At 38.3% G+C, this 20,076-nt stretch overlaps 1 protein-coding gene across 1 annotated transcript; it reads right to left on the reverse strand.

The window, feature by feature from the left end:
• Positions 1–3,028: 3,028 nt before the first annotated feature.
• Positions 3,029–8,626, reverse strand: LOC139943475 (uncharacterized). Its single transcript, XM_071940286.1, has 6 exons — positions 8,555–8,626; positions 7,328–7,378; positions 7,006–7,050; positions 6,012–6,068; positions 3,531–3,563; positions 3,029–3,123 (listed from the first exon to the last, which is right to left on the reverse strand). Exons 1-6 carry the CDS (start codon positions 8,616–8,618, stop codon positions 3,029–3,031), a joined length of 345 nt encoding a protein of 114 aa, XP_071796387.1. The 5' UTR covers positions 8,619–8,626.
• Between the last annotated feature and the right edge of the window lie 11,450 nt (positions 8,627–20,076).

Below are 20,076 nucleotides of genomic sequence, written 5' to 3' on the forward strand. Positions count from 1 at the left end.
GCGGTACGCTGGACAACTCGACCCACGACACATACCCGTAAAGATCCCGTGTTGTACCCCAAGGTTTTAACTAGAAAGGTGAATACGTGAACAATGCATTTTGGATAACACCAGACTATTGTTGAGCACCATGGCGCCAGATAATCCTTTAAAAGGTATTTTATCCACTGTTAGTTTCGAGGCCTTTTTAAAGAAAAGACAATGAGTTTTTCGGTCTAATATTCCCGTCAACAACCTGTCAAAATGGCATACAATTTGTAACCAACCGCCACAAAAGAAACATTCAAGCAAATGATCAAGTTGTGCCACTGTTTCCTCCCACGCAAAATAGGAACTGTTCCATTTAGTGTGCATGACTCAAGGACACCAGTAAACAACGTGACTCAAACAATGTGACTTGCCCCGAAGGTTATTGCGTTTTCAAAGAACAGAACTTTTCAGGATCGGAATTCCAATCAATATTTTTAATGACATTGGACACATTTGGTATTTGTCAAAGACCATTTTTCTCACTTGGTGTATCTCAACATATGAATAAAATAACAAATCTGTGAAAACTTGAGCTCAATTGGACGTCGAAGTTGCGAGAAAATAATGAAAGAAAAAACACCCTTGTTACACAAAGTTGTGTGCTTTCAGATGCTTGATTTCGAGACCTCAAGTTCTAAATCTGAGGTCTCGAAATCAAACTCGTAAAAAAAACTACTTCTTTCTCGAAAACTAATTTACTTCAAAGGGAGCCGTTTATCAAAATGTTTTATACTATCAACAGCTCTCCATTGCTTGTTACCAAGTAATTTTTTACTCTAAAAATTGTATTGAGTAATGACCAATAGTATCCACTGCCTTTAAATGGATGTTCGTTGGCTCCCCTCCTCCTTCTTTCTCATTGGAGAGCATTGGATACGACGTCAGATGTGCCGGGTACACCTGGGCATTCAATTCGATTCTTTAAATTCAACTTCACTTCAAAAGGCTAACTTTTTATTTTGTTCAATATTTTTTCATGACGAACCTTAATTGCCGATCACATCAACATTTGTTGTACGTTCCCCCAAACGTTAACATTCATTTGTTTTATTTTCGATGAATGGACAATTTCAATTCAGATATGCAAACAAAAATCACCTTTTTTATACTGGTGTGCCTCCTTGTTGGTCTTACAAATTCAACACTAATAAACGTCCTTAGTTCGGTTTTGATATATTCATTTTATTCTAACAATAATTATAAATCTGCTACAAAACTAATTATTAAAGGCGTGAAGGGTTAACAATTTCTTAAACTGTTCCAGTATGTCGTCAATATTAGACGTAGCTTGGCTTTTAATGGAGGTGTATTCTTGTCACGCATTTCGTCATTTCAATGCAAAAATCTCGCGTTTGTAAAACTCGAGCAAATTGCAGTTGGAATGACGTTTTTGCACAGACAAGACAACATGGAAAAGAAAGTTTGTGGATCGAAAATACGTTTCCCATCGACTTCGTGTTAATTAATTGTGTTATCTGCAAAGTATACGATGGGAGTACATTTTACTAACGTTAAACCCTTGAAATCATATTTATAAAAAAGAAGTAAAAAAAAAATTTGGTAAATCGCTTTCAAAAGAATACTACATTAGAGCAACATACATTGTTATGCCACGGTCGGAGTATAGATATGGGTCTGGGAGAAAAAGCTGATTCCATATTGCAATGGAATTTGGTTTTATTCACTCGTTGTAGTTATTATGGAAACTTTAATAGTTGCCTGTTTTTGGTTGATTGCTCTTTTTGTCACAATTCGTTCTTACGCCATTTTAAATTGCCCGGGTTAAAACAAAACGTGCCGTGACTGCCACTGACAAAGTAAAGCAGACGTAACGAGCAGCCAACCAAAGAACAGGCAACCTTACAAGATTATAACATAACGAGTTAACATTACAGGACAGGAAAAGAAAACAAACCGTTTGAGCTCTCTGAATTAGAAGTAAACCGACAGTGAGTTAAATGCAAACCCACAGTGAATTAAAACATGAAGACTTGATTATACGATATCTTCTGCTTAGCAATTTAATGAGGTAAGTATAATATGATTATCATTGTTTTCATTATCATTAATAATCGTTAATCAAGATGATCGGGAACAAAAAGCAAGTTTGCAAGACACACACTTGAAGCTACAACAATAAAGTATAGTCCACCATATGTAAAGTATAAATCCATCAACGCGTGTTGATTAACGGTAGATGGGCCTATAATTTGTTGTGGGTGTAAACAATGCTTTACAGTTCCTCGTTGTCTTCAACACTCCATCAGATCAATTAAGTCCCACGCTGTGAAAAGAAAAGTAACAAATTTCTTGAATTATTTGACGAAAGAAATGCATGGAGCATGGCTACTTCTTAAACTATTCGCCAAAGCAATCTTTATTCACTGAATCAAAATGCGCTTTACTCATAAGTTGCAACCATTTTCCGGGGCAGCTTGACTTAGATATAGGTCAGACCCCTTGAACCCATAATCTGAGTCAACTCTGATCCGGGATTAGACTGTAAAGGCTTCATTTGAGAAAAAAGACAAAAGCTGACATGTATTAATTTTGTTACCATTTTTTTTTTGTTTTTTTTTTTGGGGGGGGGGCGGGGTTTGAGGGAGTTTTACTGTGTTATTTGATAATCAGTCTCATTTCTTGACGAGACAGTGCCTTGATGCCACGAGTTACTTTTTCTGCATTTACTCACATTTTTTGTAGCATTAAGAGATAATCTTCTCAAATAATAAATTGTATGAAATAAAATAAAGCAAATGTTTTTACTAGAAAAACATTTACATTAATCTGAAAGCATTCAATTTTAGCTTTTGGGTAATTACTAATCACTTTTAACGTCGAATCAGCCGTGTGTCTCAGCATTTTGTTCAATTTGTGGATTGACTTGATAGCAAAATATCTGTGCGTTTATAAAGTGTTCGTGTTACGTCTGATTTTAGACCAAATATAAAAATAATATCATAATTAAGAATACAAAGATGTAAATTTGTCTTACCATCTAAGACTTCACCTTAACGCAGTATCCAGTGCCTTTAAAATCTACACAGGTTAAGCCCTCGGCACACTGGAATAGTGCTCCACATTGATAGCGCTCTGTGGGGAGAAGACAGAACAATACAACATCAGTGAAAGAGAGAATTAACGGTACTGGTACGGTGTTTACGTGTTGTGTGCGTTTCGTTACAGGATAAGAATGACGGCCTCCTCCAAACTTGCAACAAACTTTCACCTTTTTCCATAATTGCTGGCGGATAAAATGTGGGCTCACCAGTTCAGATAATTTAACCCTCATCAAATTATTGCAATTCTGTTTTCATTGGTGTAAAGGATAAAAACACATCGATTGTTTAATCTTATTCTAGAGGGTTTTATCATTAAGTTATTCTTACATGATCAAATTGTTCTTTTACGCTCCATCTTTCTTCTCAGCTCAAATTATTAAGGCATTATACAATAAAATTGTTAAAATTTGATAACATGAATGAAAACATAATGCTTACTTTGTTCAGCGAATTTCTCTTCTTGCGTTTCAACTAAAAGCACAACAAAAAGAAAAAATAATTAATCAAATGGCGTTCATAGAAAAATCAGGATATTGCAAAGGTTCTTAATGCTGCTGCTGCTGTTACTATTGCTGCAGCTGCTGTTACTATTGCTGTTGTTATTGCTTCTGCCGCTGCTGTTACTATTGCTGCTGCTGTTGCTGTTACTATTGCTGCTGCTGCTGTTACTATTGCTGCTGCTGCTGCTGTTACTATTGCTGTTGTTATTGCTTCTGCTGCTGCTGTTACTATTGCTGCTGCCGCTGCTGTTACTATTGCTGCTGCTGCTGCTGTTACTATTGCTGTTGTTATTGCTTCTGCCGCTGCTGTTACTATTGCTGCTGCTGTTGCTGTTACTATTGCTGCTGCTGCTGCTGTTACTATTGCTGTTGTTATTGCTTCTGCCGCTGCTGTTACTATTGCTGCTGCTGTTGCTGTTACTATTGCTGCTGCTGCTGTTACTATTGCTGCTGCTGCTGCTGTTACTATTGCTGCTGCCGCTGCTGTTACTATTGCTGCTGCAGCTGCTGTTACTATTGCTGTTGTTATTGCTTCTGCCGCTGCTGTTACTATTGCTGCTGCTGTTGCTGTTACTATTGCTGCTGCTGCTGTTACTATTGCTGCTGCTGCTGCTGTTACTATTGCTGTTGTTATTGCTTCTGCTGCTGCTGTTACTATTGCTGCTGCCGCTGCTGTTACTATTGCTGCTGCTGCTGCTGTTACTATTGCTGTTGTTATTGCTTCTGCCGCTGCTGTTACTATTGCTGCTGCTGTTGCTGTTACTATTGCTGCTGCTGCTGTTACTATTGCTGCTGCTGCTGCTGTTACTATTGCTGTTGTTATTGCTTCTGCTGCTGCTGTTACTATTGCTGCTGCCGCTGCTGTTACTATTGCTGCTGCTGCTGCTGTTACTATTGCTGCTGCCGCTGCTGTTACTATTGCTGCTGCTGCTGCTGTTACTATTGCTGTTGTTATTGCTGCTGCTGCTGCTGTTACTATTGCTGCAGCTGATGTTACTATTGCTGCTGCCGCTGCTGTTATTATTGCTGCTGCAGCTGATGTTACTATTGCTGCTGCTGCTGCTGTTACTATTGCTGTTGTTATTGCTTCTGCTGCTGCTGTTACTATTGCTGTTGTTATTGCTTCTGCTGCTGCTGTTACTATTGCTGCTGCCGCTGCTGTTACTATTGCTGCTGCTGCTGCTGTTACTATTGCTGCTGCCGCTGCTGTTACTATTGCTGCTGCTGCTGCTGTTACTATTGCTGTTGTTATTGCTGCTGCTGCTGCTGTTACTATTGCTGCAGCTGATGTTACTATTGCTGCTGCCGCTGCTGTTATTATTGCTGCTGCAGCTGATGTTACTATTGCTGCTGCTGCTGCTGTTACTATTGCTGTTGTTATTGCTTCTGCTGCTGCTGTTACTATTGCTGCTGCCGCTGCTGTTACTATTGCTGCTGCTGCTGCTGTTACTATTGCTGTTGTTATTGCTGCTGCTGCTGCTGTTACTATTGCTGCAGCTGATGTTACTATTGCTGCTGCCGCTGCTGTTACTATTGCTGTTGTTATTGCTTCTGCTGCTGCTGTTACTATTGCTGCTGCAGCTGATGTTACTATTGCTGCTGCTGCTGCTGTTACTATTGCTGTTATTATTGCTGCTGCTGCTGCTGTTACTATTGCTGCTGCCGCTGCTGTTACTATTGCTGCTGCTGCTGCTGTTACTATTGCTGTTATTATTGCTGCTGCTGCTGATGTTACTATTGCTGCTGCCGCTGCTGTTACTATTGCTGCTGCTGCTGCTGTTACTATTGCTGTTGTTATTGCTGCTGCTGCTGCTGCTGTTACTATTGCTGCAGCTGATGTTACTATTGCTGCTGCCGCTGCTGTTATTATTGCTGCTGCTGCTGTTACTATTGCTGCTGCCGCTGCTGTTACTATTGCTGCTGCTGCTGCTGTTACTATTGCTGTTACTATTGCTGCTGCTGCTGTTGCTTGCTGTTACTATTGCTGCAGCTGATGTTACTATTGCTGCTGCCGCTGCTGTTATTATTGCTGCTGCTGCTGCTGTTACTATTGCTGTTGTTATTGCTGCTGCTGCTGATGTTACTATTGCTGCCGCTGCTGTAACTATTGCTGCTGCTGCTGCTGTTACTATTGCTGTTGTTATGCTCCTGTTGCTGCTGATTTTGTTGCTGTTGCTGCTGTTGTTGTTGTTAGTGCTGCTGCCGCCGCCGCCATTTAAAGTTAACGTTGTAGTTTTACTATAGAAAGAGATATATCTTAAGATATTTTCGTGAAAAAATTACTACGAGTTTCAGACGAATCTAAGCAATAAGAGTAATTCCAGTCGACTATCCCATGATGCATCAGTGTGAATGCTATATAGGATTGTTGTTTTTGTTTCGTGTTGCTGAGTTACATTGGACTAATTAGAATACTTACTGCGTTTATTCAACAGACTCTCAACATTACGGAGAAGCTCCCGAAGTGTCGGTTCATCTGAAGGTAGAAAAGATCAATGCAGAAGTTATTATTAGTGACCTGAGATGATGAATTGTAAAATGCAAACTAAATCAACACATTCATCAAGCAGTGCTTTATCGTACTAAGGTGGCCTGGGTACAAAACGATTGTAGTCAAGTCTACTCACCTAGAAACTAATTCATTGCATCGTTTTAGGAATCAAACATTACGTCTCAACCAATTTTTTTACTTTGAAGAAGTCTGTACGTAATTAACTAAATTGCAACCTAAATGTGTCTCTTAAATCTCAATACTTTACCCAAATTGATTTACAAACATCAAAGTGTTTCAATGGCAGGAATTAAAGGCAAAGAAAGGATGAGAAAAGGCTCACAAGTTACTCTTTTCTTCAAGCTGCCTTTCTTCCGGGGCCTCCTCCAATTTAACTAAAAACAACCGAAAGTCAATCCAGAAAATGTTTTTAAAGTAAACCGCCTTCTTTTTACTTTCAAGTAATGGAACTTAGTCTTTGTAATTTAATTAACATCATGTAATTGTTATGCATCAAAGTATTTCACTTTTAAAATAACTCCATTAAATTTTTCCGAAATTTATTTGGGTCCGCCATCTTGAAACCAAATCCAACAGACCCAACAAGTCGGCTACCGTTAGGTCTGAACAGCATCGTCATCGCACCTCAACCGAACACGCGAAAACGCTCAACCGGTGACCAAAACTCAACAACATAATGTTCTGTTGGGTCACCACAACGCACTCCGTGTCCCCTCAAATGTCATGACGATTAACCGCAGGTTTTATCATTCGCATAAAGGTATTCTTACATGATCAAGTTGTTCTTATTATAAACAACCTTTCGACTCAAAAAGGTTCACAGAATGATTTACAAATGTCAAGGTGTTACAAAGGCAGGAATGAAAGGCAAAGAAAGGATGGGAAAAGGGTCAAAACTTACTCTTTTCTTCAAGCTCTCTCTCTTGCGGGGCCTCCTCCAAATTAACTAAAAATAACAAAGGTCAATTCAGAAAATGATTTTAAAGTATACCGCCTTCCTTTTACTTTCAAGTTTTGAACTTAGTCTTTGTAATTTACTTCCAGTTTCTGTTTTAAAGTTGGTACACAATATTTACATGTGTTTTCTTTTTAGTTTTGATCAATAAAAGCTGGGTCCACACAGATTGTCAGTTTTGACAACATCGTCAGTTAACACGATTCTTCCCACTATTCTAGCAACCTTTTGATTAAAAAGAATGTAATTCACATGAAGTAAAACTCACGATTTTGAGACCTCTTCAAATCCAGAAGGCGCTCCAAAAGGGCGACCTCATCTGACAATGCAAACGAAAAGAAAACGCATTTATAGGTTTTCCAGTTGCCTGCTCCCTCATTTACGTGCAGTTAATTTTAGCAAAATAACGTGACTCTGTAAAGTTGTATTGAAGCATTTTAAATTGACAGTATCAAATAAAGGAGTGAATAGCTTTGATACGAATGCATGACCGTATAAGTTGGAGTTACTTTGATTTTTAAAGGAATGTTCACAACATGAGCAGCAGATCTATTCTTAAAACACTCAGTAGAAGTATGACTGAAATTGTCTAGACACGTCCAGATTGTACAAATGTCCTTCCAGGTTATTTCGGTGATGATTAAGTTTTGTCAAGACAAGACAAGGAGAACAAAGACAGTAGTACATCCTAGAAGCTCAATAGGGATAGAAGTGACCCGGATCACGGGTCGTGACCCATTTGTGTGTAAAGCTGACCCGGAAACTGGTTTTCAAATGTGAGTTCGCATCCTTGCAAGTTTCTTTTGTTATTTTAGTGTTAGTGTAATTTAACAGCTCGTGCCACTAGAAAGTTCCTTATTTACAGACTATAGTTTTGCTACATACTGCTAAACACTCTGGTTTTCAATATAATTGCGTCAATGTCTTTATACGCCAGTGCCGACATAATGCTAATCAATACCGAAACTTCGATTTGATTTCTTCAGTAAAGACGTATCCTGTCAATGGAAACTCGAATTTAATGAAATTCCAACTGTCGTTAGTATTAAAGGCACACCCATCATTGTTTAATGTTGAACCGATTTGATGGTAATTAAATCTACTTATTGTCACGTATTGTCTGTAGGAACCGATTTCGATTTGCAAATTGTTAAAAGTGCATTAGCGTTGCAGTCAGTGTTTCAACAAAACACATACACGTACATCCTTGTCATCTGATTGGGGCTTGTAGATCACGCGCTTATTCAAACCATCGCATGCCTACCATATTTAGACCATTACAAGTAAACTGCAATGAAAATGACAAACCTACTTGGAATTTATATCAAACATTTTGTTAATTCCTGCAAAGGAAATGTTTGTGTGATTTGTTGAAAGATGGAATGTCCCTCTCAATATGAAACTTTACGATTTGTTGAATGTGACATTCAGTATTTACACTCATTAATAAAACAATATTCCACATATAAATATTCATTATTTGTTTACTACTTACCATCTTGGTATGCTGACACACAGCCGACCACAACAAGCAACGCTAGGAGAGTGTAGCCCTTCATTGTCTCTGTTTAATCAAAATGAAACAATAGGTGATGTTTTCCCATTGAAAAGTTCATTTCCAATAATAAATTACGTTTGCCGTTCATCATGCATTGTTGAAATACACTAAGTAACTGCGTGCTCTTGGTTATTCTTACAAACCATTAATTAAAGATTACAACTTGTACTTGTCTGTGTGTCAAACTTAAGACGAGTTTAAAGCAATTGGACACTTTTCTGAACAGAACAAAAAATAAAAGTTCACAGATTTACAAATAACTTACAGGGTTTACAGTTGGTAATGGTGACGAACTTCCCTTGAAATATTATTCCATGAAATGCTTTACTTTTTGAGAAAACATTAAACTACTTATCAATGCTCGATATCGAGAATAACGGATTTATTTAAAACACATGTCATGACACAGCGAAACGTTCAAAAACAGGATGGGTTTTCCCGTTATTTTCTCCCGACTCCGATGACCGATTGAGCATAAATTTGTACAGGTTTGTTATTTTGTATAGTTGTGATACACGAAGTATGGGCCTTTGGACAATACGATGTTGTGCGATTGCTTTAAGATTTTGAATTCCTTTTAGATTTAATCACATTGCAAGGTTTATACACACCCACGTGACGCGCTCTCCACCAATAGGAATAGCGAAACTGTCGGAGGTATTTATGAATGCGGGTTTAGAGAAATTACACGCTTGAGTATTAATTAAATGTCACTTTCTTATAAAAAAAAAACACAAAACATTAGACTGCAACTTACAATTTTGTACTGCTTTCTTAAATTCTCTATTTTATTACATACAACTTTGTCCTCTTTACAAAGGATATCAATTATGTATTAGGTTAATTGTTTTCTTATAATGGTCGAGGTTTGAGGGTCAATTAGCGCATTGCCCCGTATGAAAGGTCATATGAAGAGGTGTTTTGTTTAGGGACTTAAAAGGAACTTGAAAAGCCTTTGAAACAATTTGTTTTGAAGTCGATATGGTTAGAAAGATGTTTTAAAAATAGAATATAATGATCCACACAAACGTGCCTCGAAAAGGCGTGGTTTTCTTTTACTTTGCGAATTAAGCGGTCGGCAATTTTATAGAGTCAAAAGCCTGACTCCACAAAATGGTGTGCCGTGTTAGTTCACGACGTAAAATAAGGAAACCATGCAATTTGTTTGGATCCGTTATATTCTACTTTTAAAACATCTTTGTAACATGCATTGTATAACTAACGGTTTCAAACGCTTTGCATACCCCAACTCGCCCGATCCAATACATTGTGTCTCTTCAATGTGTGGTTTGATTTATATATAAAACATATGTTTTACTTTTGAAATGAAGGAAGAGGCACATCTCAAAACCTGTTCAGCTAGGGTTTTTTAACGCTTGAGTTTGTTTAGCACAAAATGTTAAAATCCCATGATCGGTGCAGTATCTCGCCTGCCAGTTAGGCACTGGCATGTACAGTGTCATTATTTGTGTATTGTGACAGGGGGTTTAGACTATACAAATTAATGAAGAGACCGTGTGAGTTTATGCGTGAATGGTGACCTCCATCAAGGAAACTAACAGAGCAATGTAAGAACAAGAGGCGGGGTCTCACTTGTTGCCCTCGGCAAACGAAATATGGGTGTGCAGACTACTTTTGTGTCAATCTGAAGGATACACAAAACAGTTGTCAGAAATTCAACCATACAAAGAACCAATATGCATGAAGTACCTTATTGGGGGTCAGTGTTCAATAACATGTTATTTTGAAGTTTTTTCGCCTTGCCTTATTTCTGACGAATACAATGCGCTGTAATTAGAAAGTGGACTAAGTCCCCAGCAGTGTGTGTGGGCAGCATTGCTTTGGATTTGTTTGTCGAGTCACGTGTGTAGAGTCCGAGGTGAAATCTCGAGTGTGCCGAAGGGAAGTCCGGGTATTTTGCAGACGTCACTCGAGTCTAGTCTGAATCAACGTGACTGTGGACTCGAAATGGACTCAAGTCATTTGGGTTGCGCCAAACGTTCAGATGTTTTAATGCAGCGAATGGTTCACCGACCAATCACGCAAGCAATTTGATAAACTCCAGCGTGCAAAATGGACAAGCCATTTTGAGATATGCTGAACTGAATACACGATTTGGTTTGGGTTTATTTGAATGTATACACCCAAACCAAATCGTGCACTAGAACCATATTCACCATATTTCAAAGAGGCTAATTATCCATAATGTCCGACTTTACCCGGTAGCCCTATGAGTCGAATCAAGTGGGAACTATCTTTTACGTATTTATTATTTATAATTTGGACCTATTGGTTTTTGTTGTCAAGCGCCAAGGGCACAATATGAGCTCTATAGAAATCATGTTTTGTTGTGTTATAAATCCTTGGGATTGGTCCAATTTTTGAAATACGCCAAAAACTCATTACTTTACACTCCTTTCAAGTTTTGACTGAATCGTTACATTTTGGTCAATATTATCAAAAATAAGAAAATGCATCAACTTCCAAGTAGAACCATTAAGTACCGGCATCTTCAAACTTTCGCATAAATAAATTTATGCTTTTACTGCAAAGTATCCACTGACTGATGCTTTTGAGTACAGTGTAAAATAATTTACTTCTGATATCAATGGCTCTTAACAAAGAAAAATTCCCTCAGTACCACAGGACCCTTACGTCATGCACGTACACACACCCACACACCCCAAGCAGCTTTAGAATTAACAGAAACATAGCAATTTACAAGTCAGCCATGAGTTAAGCTTAATGAAGCTGACTCGTCTGGATCCTAAGAATCATAGCAACAAGTTTGTGTTAAAATGCTGAAACATGATAATTGTCTTTTATTGACTGAAGCCCATTTACCTTAAAGGGAAGGTACACGTTTGGTAATTACTCAAAACAAATATTAACTTAAAAACTGACTTGGTAACGAACATTGGAGAGCTGTTGATAGTATAAAACATTGTGGGAACGACTCCCTCTGAACATTATGCTTTCAGTCTGTAGAAATGCATTAACAACAATTACTCCCTCTGATTTTATGAACAATAAGCCTGGTATATCAATTTATGAAGAAGGACAAAATGCTTTGCTATTATTTGAAAACAGTTGTTTAATTGATACAAAACCCAAACCGTTTTATTTTATCTTCAAAATAAATAAAAACAAATTTGTGTAAAGCCCAACAACCCGGCACCAGGGGGCAATGTTTAAGTAAATGAGTAAAACATTGAAGTAATAAGACATTGGTGTATTTTGTTCAGATGGGATCCCTTCTTACAACTTCGGAAAGCGAAAAAACAAGAGTGACAAAAGGTATTCGTCTCGCCCTTTTGTATCGAAATTCCACGCCATCACAGTATTTATAATACGGTAAAACACTACAACAAAAACTTGCAACTAAAACATTGGTATTATTAAGACACTGGACATTAACTGTAGTAATTACCAAAGACAATATGCATACAAATATAACACATCTGTGAAAACTTGGATTCAAAGTTGCAAGAGAATAATGGACGGAGAAACACCCTTGTTGCACAACTTGTGTGCTTCAAAATGCCTAAAAAGGGCATCAGGCCTGAAGCTTTTTAATATTTGAGTGGGAAATTACTTCTTTCTCGAAAACTATACGTTACTTCAGAGGGAGCCGTTTCTCACAATGTTTTACACTATCCGTTGCTCATTACAGAGTAAGTTTTAATGCTAACACTTTTTTTGAGTAATTACCAATAGTGTCTTGACCAGTGCCTTTAACAACAAATTGAAATGGATCGTGTTAAGATTTCTTCTTACCTCGTTAACTTCTTCGCTTGAGTGCTAAGATGACCGATTCAAACAGTGTCGTCAGAGCTCTGTAGTTTCAGTTCTTAAAGAGTAGTTTAACCGTAAAGAGCCACACCTTCAACTGATCGTCAGCTACTGCAGGGGTCTACTTTTAACCTACGATTTATGCACCCAAAAAGTCAAATTTTAAAGGTCTGAATAGGTTAGGTCAAATTTTGTTTATTGATGCATGTTTAGCGACCTCAATTCGGCCTCAGTCGAGGCTGATTAATACCGGAAGGCGATTGGGCGTCACACAAGTTCAACAATACAAAGAGAGTGAAATTGTATTATTGTCATTAATACAGACGATCGAGCAAAGCTTTGACCGATCTTCTGTATTAAGTACAGTGCTAACACACGGTTAACCCTCCGACCCCCCCCCCCCTAAAAAAAAAAAGTAGTAACTATAATAATAATAGTAAAATTTAACATCTGTTAAATCACAGAGCTGTTCCGATACTTTGACCAAGGACACTAACCAACATTATAAAATTGTGTTTTTCGAGTAAATATCCCATAATCATTATGACTTGGATGCTTGGGTCACAATAATTCATTAAGAGGGTGATGTTAAAAATGAAATAATGACGTGTGTTATAAACCGAGGGGCGCGGGATGAAGGACCAGCTACATAATTTTTTTTAATTACTATAAAAAATGTGAATCAATTTGGCTCATTTGTGTTTTTTTGAAGTACCCTTATTAATTTCATAAACTCATAGGTTGACAAATAGTTAAGGATGGCAGATTAGACTCAAAATATTATGCCTTCAATTGTTGAATGATAGAAGAGATTGCGAAAAAGAACTTTTTGGAATTTGACAACAAAATTGTGGTAGAAAATCACGGCGGAGTAATTAAGGGTCCATTCCACAACACAGTTAATTACCAGGAAGGTACACAAGTCACTGTAAAGTATTATATTATAAGTATTGATTGTGTGGTCCACACCATCACAACTTGAAGGTCTGGCTTTTGTGATGGTAAATGCTCTGCTTGATCGTGGAGGTAGTACAAACAATGAGGCCTAATTATAGAAACGTCACTTTCAATATTTTGATTAGTGACAGTTTTCTCAGTCTTGAGAGTCGTTGTAGGCGCAACTGATTGATTTTGACCGAGAACAGTATAACCAATCAAACCCGCAACTGATGACGCAGGCGTTGGTCTCCAAGCTTTCTTGCTTTTTTTCAATCCCTCTTTCTCTCATCCAACTTGAAACATTGACGTCAATGGGCATAGCCGCGCAATCTTGAAACATTGACGTCAATGGGCATAGCCGCGCAATCTTGTTTCTGATTTTGATGGTACAATCCTGCAAGGGTGTTAACCAACGGTTCAGCGAAACATTCTACTTGGCTGAGAACCGAGCCTTACTGAATCATATGTTTCAGTGGAAGACTGTATCTTCACCAGTCTATGGATCCACAGTGTGCATCATTTAACTTTCAAGAAAACACCGTTTGTCTCTTGAATAATGCCAGCAGAGCTCACAACCTTGATGACTTTCTTGAGGGATTCAAAAGCCATATTTTTTGGACCGAAAGCATATCTTGGAACGTAAACGTAGCTGCGTATGGAACGTAAGCGTAACTTGACTCGGGATTGAAAGCGTACCTTTTGTAACTTGAAGGAACGTAAGCAAAACTTGGAATGTAAGAGTAGCTTGGAACCTAAGCATATCTTGGAAGGTAAGCGTAGCTGGGTATCTTGGAACGTAGACGAAGCTGCGTATGGAACGTAAGCGTAGCTTGACTCGGGCTTGAAAACGTACCTGTTGATATTATGGCGTAAGGAACGTAAGCGTAGTAGGAACGTAAGCGTAGCTGAGTATCTACGTTTTTTACAAAATAATGCTTTGAGGGAATTTTTTTTTATCATTATTTTTGTTTCAACCTTTTACAAAATTACTATTCACCTGGTCTTTTTACCATCGGGGGCTCCGTTTTTTTTATCCACGAAGGTCTACCTCCATAGTCGAAGGATTTGCCTGATCCGTATATTTATGCTGGTTGTTTATAATACATGGATAGACTGGATCCTTATGCTGCGTCATAGTAAAACGTTGCTGTAAACAAAGCACCGGTCTACTTGCAACATTGTGCGACAATGTCACGAAGATTTGACAGTTGCAACGGCTGGAAACACGTATACGGTGGCCTTTTACCGCTTTGGGTTTTTTAATCATTTTTCGCTAATTACGTGACATTTTGATGATTGTTTTTACAGCAACCATCTATAAAAACATTATTTATGATTCTACACCCCTAAATTGCGTAAATGGTGAGCCGGTGTGTCCCTTTAAGTCTGTATATAATTTTTTTTTAACCGATTTATTGGGCCTTTGTTTCCCATACTTTCTCATAAAAAAGTTTAACAAGGTTAGTCAGTAAGCATGCTTTAAATAGATTTGTGTAGACTTTTTTTGGGGGGGGTCCACACCGCTTGAGATTAACAATTATCGTCAGTTGACAATTCTTTGTTTAGTTTGTCTTCTTCTTCTTCGTCACACTATTTATGAAAACGTAATTCAGACGAAGTATAACTTACGTTTCTGATGCCTCTTCAAATCAAGAAGGCGCTCCAAAAGGGCGACCTCATCTGACAATGCAAACTACAATAACTACAGTCAATCATAGGTTTCCCGCTCATTCTTTTGACAATTATAAGCAGCCAACATGCGTTATTCTTTTTTGCAGGATATTTTGTTCATCTTTCAAGCAAAGAATAATTGCGCCTTAGAATAAACAAAGATGACCTTTCAAATGAAATAGTCCACAGTTACACAGTTTTGTGATCAATTCATTTACCGTTGCACATTACATGTAGTCATTGTCAAAGCCACTGGACACTATTGTTTTTTTTACTCAAAATATTTTGTTGGCTTAAAACTTATTTGTTAACGAGCAACCGCGGGAGCTGTTGGTATTTTTATTGTGAGAAACGGCTCCCTCTGAAATAACATAAAATTTTGAGAAAGTGGTAATTTCTCACTCAAATAAGCCTTTTATTATGCATCTGAAAGCACACACAGTTGTGCAACAAGGTTTTTTTTATTCAATGTTCTTTTGCATTTTTGACGACCAATTGAGTTCAAATTTTCACATGTTTGACTGTAATTTTATATGTTGGGGTACATCAAGTGAGAAAAATTGTCTCTGACAAATATCTATAATGTGTCCAGTCTCTAAACCCCTCGTTAAAAATGTGTACAATCACCATGCTGTTTGAATGTTTTTAACATCCAATAACATCAAGTTTCACCCAAAAGGGTCGCTTATTTTTTCACAGAAAATTGGCAGCAACTTTAACAGTAGCACCACTCTGCTAAATTGGATAACGATTATAAGCATGGTAAAAACAACCTCCTGTATCGACAATAATGGCTGTAAAAAAATTCACTTTTCACAAAATGAAATTGAACGACGGTCTCAACTAAAGAGGCAAATTGTTTTAATAAATGCAAGACCGTTAAACAAGCTCCTGTTTTGTGACGAAGTGAGCAATCAACAAGAAATATGACTGGTAATGACCAGACAGCTATCGACCATTACTTCAAAACTGATTTTGAAATTTTATATCTTTCAACTCAAAAATAAAACATGTAATTCGCTCATAATTAATATTGATTATTTGTTTGTTTACTATTTACCTTGTTGGTATGTTGACACACAGCCAAGCACAACAAGCAATGCTAGCAGAGTGTAACCTGTCATTGTCTCTGTCTGTTTAATCAAAAAGGGGAAAAAGATGTGATGTTTTCCCATTGAAAAGTTCATTTCCAATAATATAACGTGGCGTCTTTCCCAAAGGCCCGAAATTATGACGACCTAAAGTGCAGGTGCAAACACCACCTCGGATCAATCAAAACACAAATGGAAAGCTTATGTCACTGCACGTTTATCCAATGAAATCATTGTATCTTGTCATGAAATCACTGGTTCTGTAAAACCATCCTATTGCGGATAAAGACACTGCTGACGCAGAGCAGGTCGGGAATCGAGTGACATTATATACTGTGTTCCCGCAAAACAGGGGTCAATTTTCTATAATCGAATACGATCCGTTTCCAAGAATGAAGTGACCGTTCGGAAGGTCACTCGTCTGTCCTTGAGAAATGAGATCTTTCGTTGAAACAAATGAAGTCACATGTCATGTTTGCACGTTGTCGACATATTACTATTAACTCAATGATGTCGTGAACTTTAGACAAATAATTCAATCTGAACAGACTGGACCCACTTCCAAAATACACTTTGCATATTTTAGATTATCCAACCTAATCATTTAAAGACAGTCGAATTCCACATTTTAATTAAGACGACTTCCTACCTTCGCTATATTCATTGCTTGAGTTAGAGATGACCGATTCAAACAGTATCGTCAGAGCTCTGTAGTTTAAAGGAACACGTTGCAAGGGACCGGTCGAGTTGGTCTTTGAAAAGCGTTTGTAACCTTTTGCTATAAAATGCATATGGTTGGAAAGATGTTTTAAAAGTAGAATACAATGATCCACACAAATATGCCTCGAAATTGCGTGGTTTTCCTTTTACCTCGTCGACTAACACGGTCGGCCATTCATGGGAGTCAAATTTTTGGCCCCCATAAATGGCCGACCGTGTTAGTTCGCAAAGCAAAAGGAAAACCACGAAATACCGAGGCATATTTGTGTGGATCGTTGTATTCTACTTTAGAAACATCTTTCCAACCATATGCATTTTGTATAAACAAACGGTCACGAAAATGCTTTTTATAGATCAATTCGTCCGAACCAAGGCAACGTGTCCCTTTAAGTTCTTACCGTGGAGAGCCACACCTTCAACTGAGCTTCAGCTACTGCCAGGGTCTACTTTTTAGCCCCCTTTTTGTTTAGTTTTTTTCCTCTGTTTTTTTTTGTCTCAGCAAAAGACGAATTTTCAGACGACTGTAAAGAGCTAAATGTAGGTGAGGTCATGTTCAGATTTTGTGTACACTATTTAGAGAATGAAAATCATGGCACACAGAAGGTATTCATGATTGTGTGAAACTATTCACCTCTTGTGTTGCACATACAAACACCGCGTCAAAACATTTAAAGGTTTTAGACAGTGGACACGTTTGGTAAGTGTCAAAGACCAGTAGCCTCACTTGATGTATCCCAACAAATGCATAAAATAACAAACCTGTGAAAATTTGAGCTAAATTGGTCGTCGAAGTTGCAAGATAATAACGGAAGATAAAACACCCTTGTTGCATTACTTTGTGTGCTTTCAGACGCATATTTAAAGTCTTCAGCGGAAGTATTTTATAATTTGAGTGATAAATTACGTCTTTTTTAAAAACTACGTTACAGCTCTCCATTGCTCGTTTCCCAAAAGTGTTAAATGTATACAGTTATTTTGAGTAATCACCAATAGTGTCCAGTGCCATGCCGCACAAAGTATGGCTCCATAAGTATTCGATATTTGTTTTTGTATCATTCTTTTTTACCAAGAAATGTATGTGTAGTATTCTTTTAAAGTATTATACTGTTAATTAACGAAAACAAACTATCCCTCCATTTAGGTGCTGTTGTTGTGGACGTTGTGAGTAAAAAATAAATAAAATAATAAGAAAAATAAACACAAAAAGAGTTGAAATAGTAGGCTTTGTTTTGGGTTTTTTATTCTTGTTTTTGTGTTTATATCAATGTCTCACAAGAAACGTTTTTAACGAACGCACCCTCTACAATGGGTGCGTTCGATTAGCTTCCCTGGGTCGACCACGCGGTACTCACTCGGGTGAGCCCCTGACAAGACCTAATCGAACGATCACACTCGCCCTCTCGTGGTAACGTCAAGCACATCGGGTCACCCCCTAGTGACCAACTCCACAAGCAGGGCACTGGGGACTGACCCGGGTGAGTCCCTGCAATGACGTCAAAGCTATTCGAACGCACCGGGTGCAGACCGGGGTCGACCCAGGGAAGCTAAACGAACGCACCCACGGTATCTGTTTTTTAATTGGTCCGAGGTTGGAAAGCTCATGTCACTGCACGTTTTTCCAATGACATCATTGTATCCATTGAAATCACTGATTCTGAAAAAAAAATGTGTTTATCCTTGCGGGTAAAGACAGGCCCCCAGTCTAGCTACACAGCAGCTAACGTTTAGATCAGCTGGGGTCAATGTGTTAGATCTGGTGTAACTGAGGGTGCATAAACACACTGTGCTGGCTTCCTTACGCGTTGACTTTCCTTATTAACGAACCAAACAACAGAACACCCGAAATTAATCTCTTCTTTATCCCAGTCTCTTCTGTATCCCAGTTTGGTTCCTAATTGTAATTAACCCAAAGCGGCATTGTTAAAACTATACCGCTCTGGGTTCTAAATCTCAGTACGGGCCAAATGGAATTGCGTTGAGAAAATAAACAAATCATAAAGATTCTGAATACTGACGGATTCTAAAATGGTCGGATAAAAACTTACTCCGGCCACGGAGGTAGAATTGATGCTCAGGCTGAATCCCATGGTGTGTGGTTAGTCCTCCGAGTCAGTTTCAGTAAGCCCCGCCCTCCCCTCCTCCTGAAATCGATCTTAAAATCGGTACTTAGTCCATTTCCTACATTGCAAAGGTTATTTTGTTGACACTATTCTTTGTATCGGATATAATTAGCCGATGAAAACTTGACACATAGGCCTAATCAAAACTGTGCAGAAGCCCCTGCTTGGTGCTCCAGTGGTAAGACATATGCTTAAGCAATCTAAAGGTCTCGAGTTCGAATCCTACCTGAGTAATTTTCTTGTTTTCCACAGCCCTTTTGAAAGCACTCGGTATACAGTGCTTAAAACACATTAGTGTGATGGTCAATAACCAAATTATAATTCTTATACCCGATGCAAAATTATGATTTATTAAATACCAACACGTACGCGATTTTGTTATGCATCAACAACATTGAGCAACATGATTGATTGCCTTATATTTGTGTCTGTTTGTGCCTTTGACAATACAGAATTTCACTTGCTAGTTTTGTCTGGCTTCAAGCAATTGTGGCGCCCAGTTGCAACCCGTAAATAACAAGCCTCGCCTGGGGCAGCCTTTTCACAAATTCACTAAATAGAGTACAACAAATCTGAATATGACCTCAACTACATTCAGCAATTTAATCTCGTCTGAAAGTTTGTCTTTTGTTGAGCAAAATACGGGAGCTACAAAGAAGTGTAAGAAAAATTAAACCAATAAAAAAACATAGCCTACCTTTTCCAGGACATTTTTGTTTGCTTAGTCAACAAAGCGGTTGGTTGTCTTTAAATTGTTATTGACGTTATTTAAATTGTTTTTTTGCTACAACAAAAGAGGTGAATAGTACGGAAGCGTATTGCCGCCACATGAAAAAAACATTCTCTCTAACCGTGTACGTATCGTGTACGTACACGATAAGCGCAAACTTATCATGTGTGTACGTACACTATTAGTTATAGTGTATTATAACACCCCTTGCAAGTATTCTGCCTGCTCATTGGTTTAGAGCGCGTCACATGACATGTCTTAGTTTTGCTAGACGACGGCCGTGTGATAGTGCGTCGGTTTGCCATGCGCTAGTCCGAAGACTAGCACACGGCGCCGTGCGCTAGTCCGACAGACTAGCACACGGCGTGCAGTACCCAGACGTCCGTTGCGTGTATG

This window comes from Asterias amurensis, chromosome 10, assembly GCF_032118995.1.
Source record: "Asterias amurensis chromosome 10, ASM3211899v1".
Classification (NCBI taxonomy): domain Eukaryota; kingdom Metazoa; phylum Echinodermata; class Asteroidea; order Forcipulatida; family Asteriidae; genus Asterias; species Asterias amurensis.

Excerpts from the sequence above, each read along its gene's own strand:
- LOC139943475 (XM_071940286.1), bottom strand. The coding sequence starts at position 8,618 with ATGAAGGGCTACACTCTCCTAGCGTTGCTTGTTGTGGTCGGCTGTGTG. Across the intron at positions 7,379-8,554 it reads TGTGTCAGCATACCAAGATG|ATGAGGTCGCCCTTTTGGAG; the intron begins GTAAGTAGTAAA and ends TTGCATTGTCAG. Across the intron at positions 3,124-3,530 it reads AGAGAAATTCGCTGAACAAA|AGCGCTATCAATGTGGAGCA; the intron begins GTAAGCATTATG and ends TTCTCCCCACAG.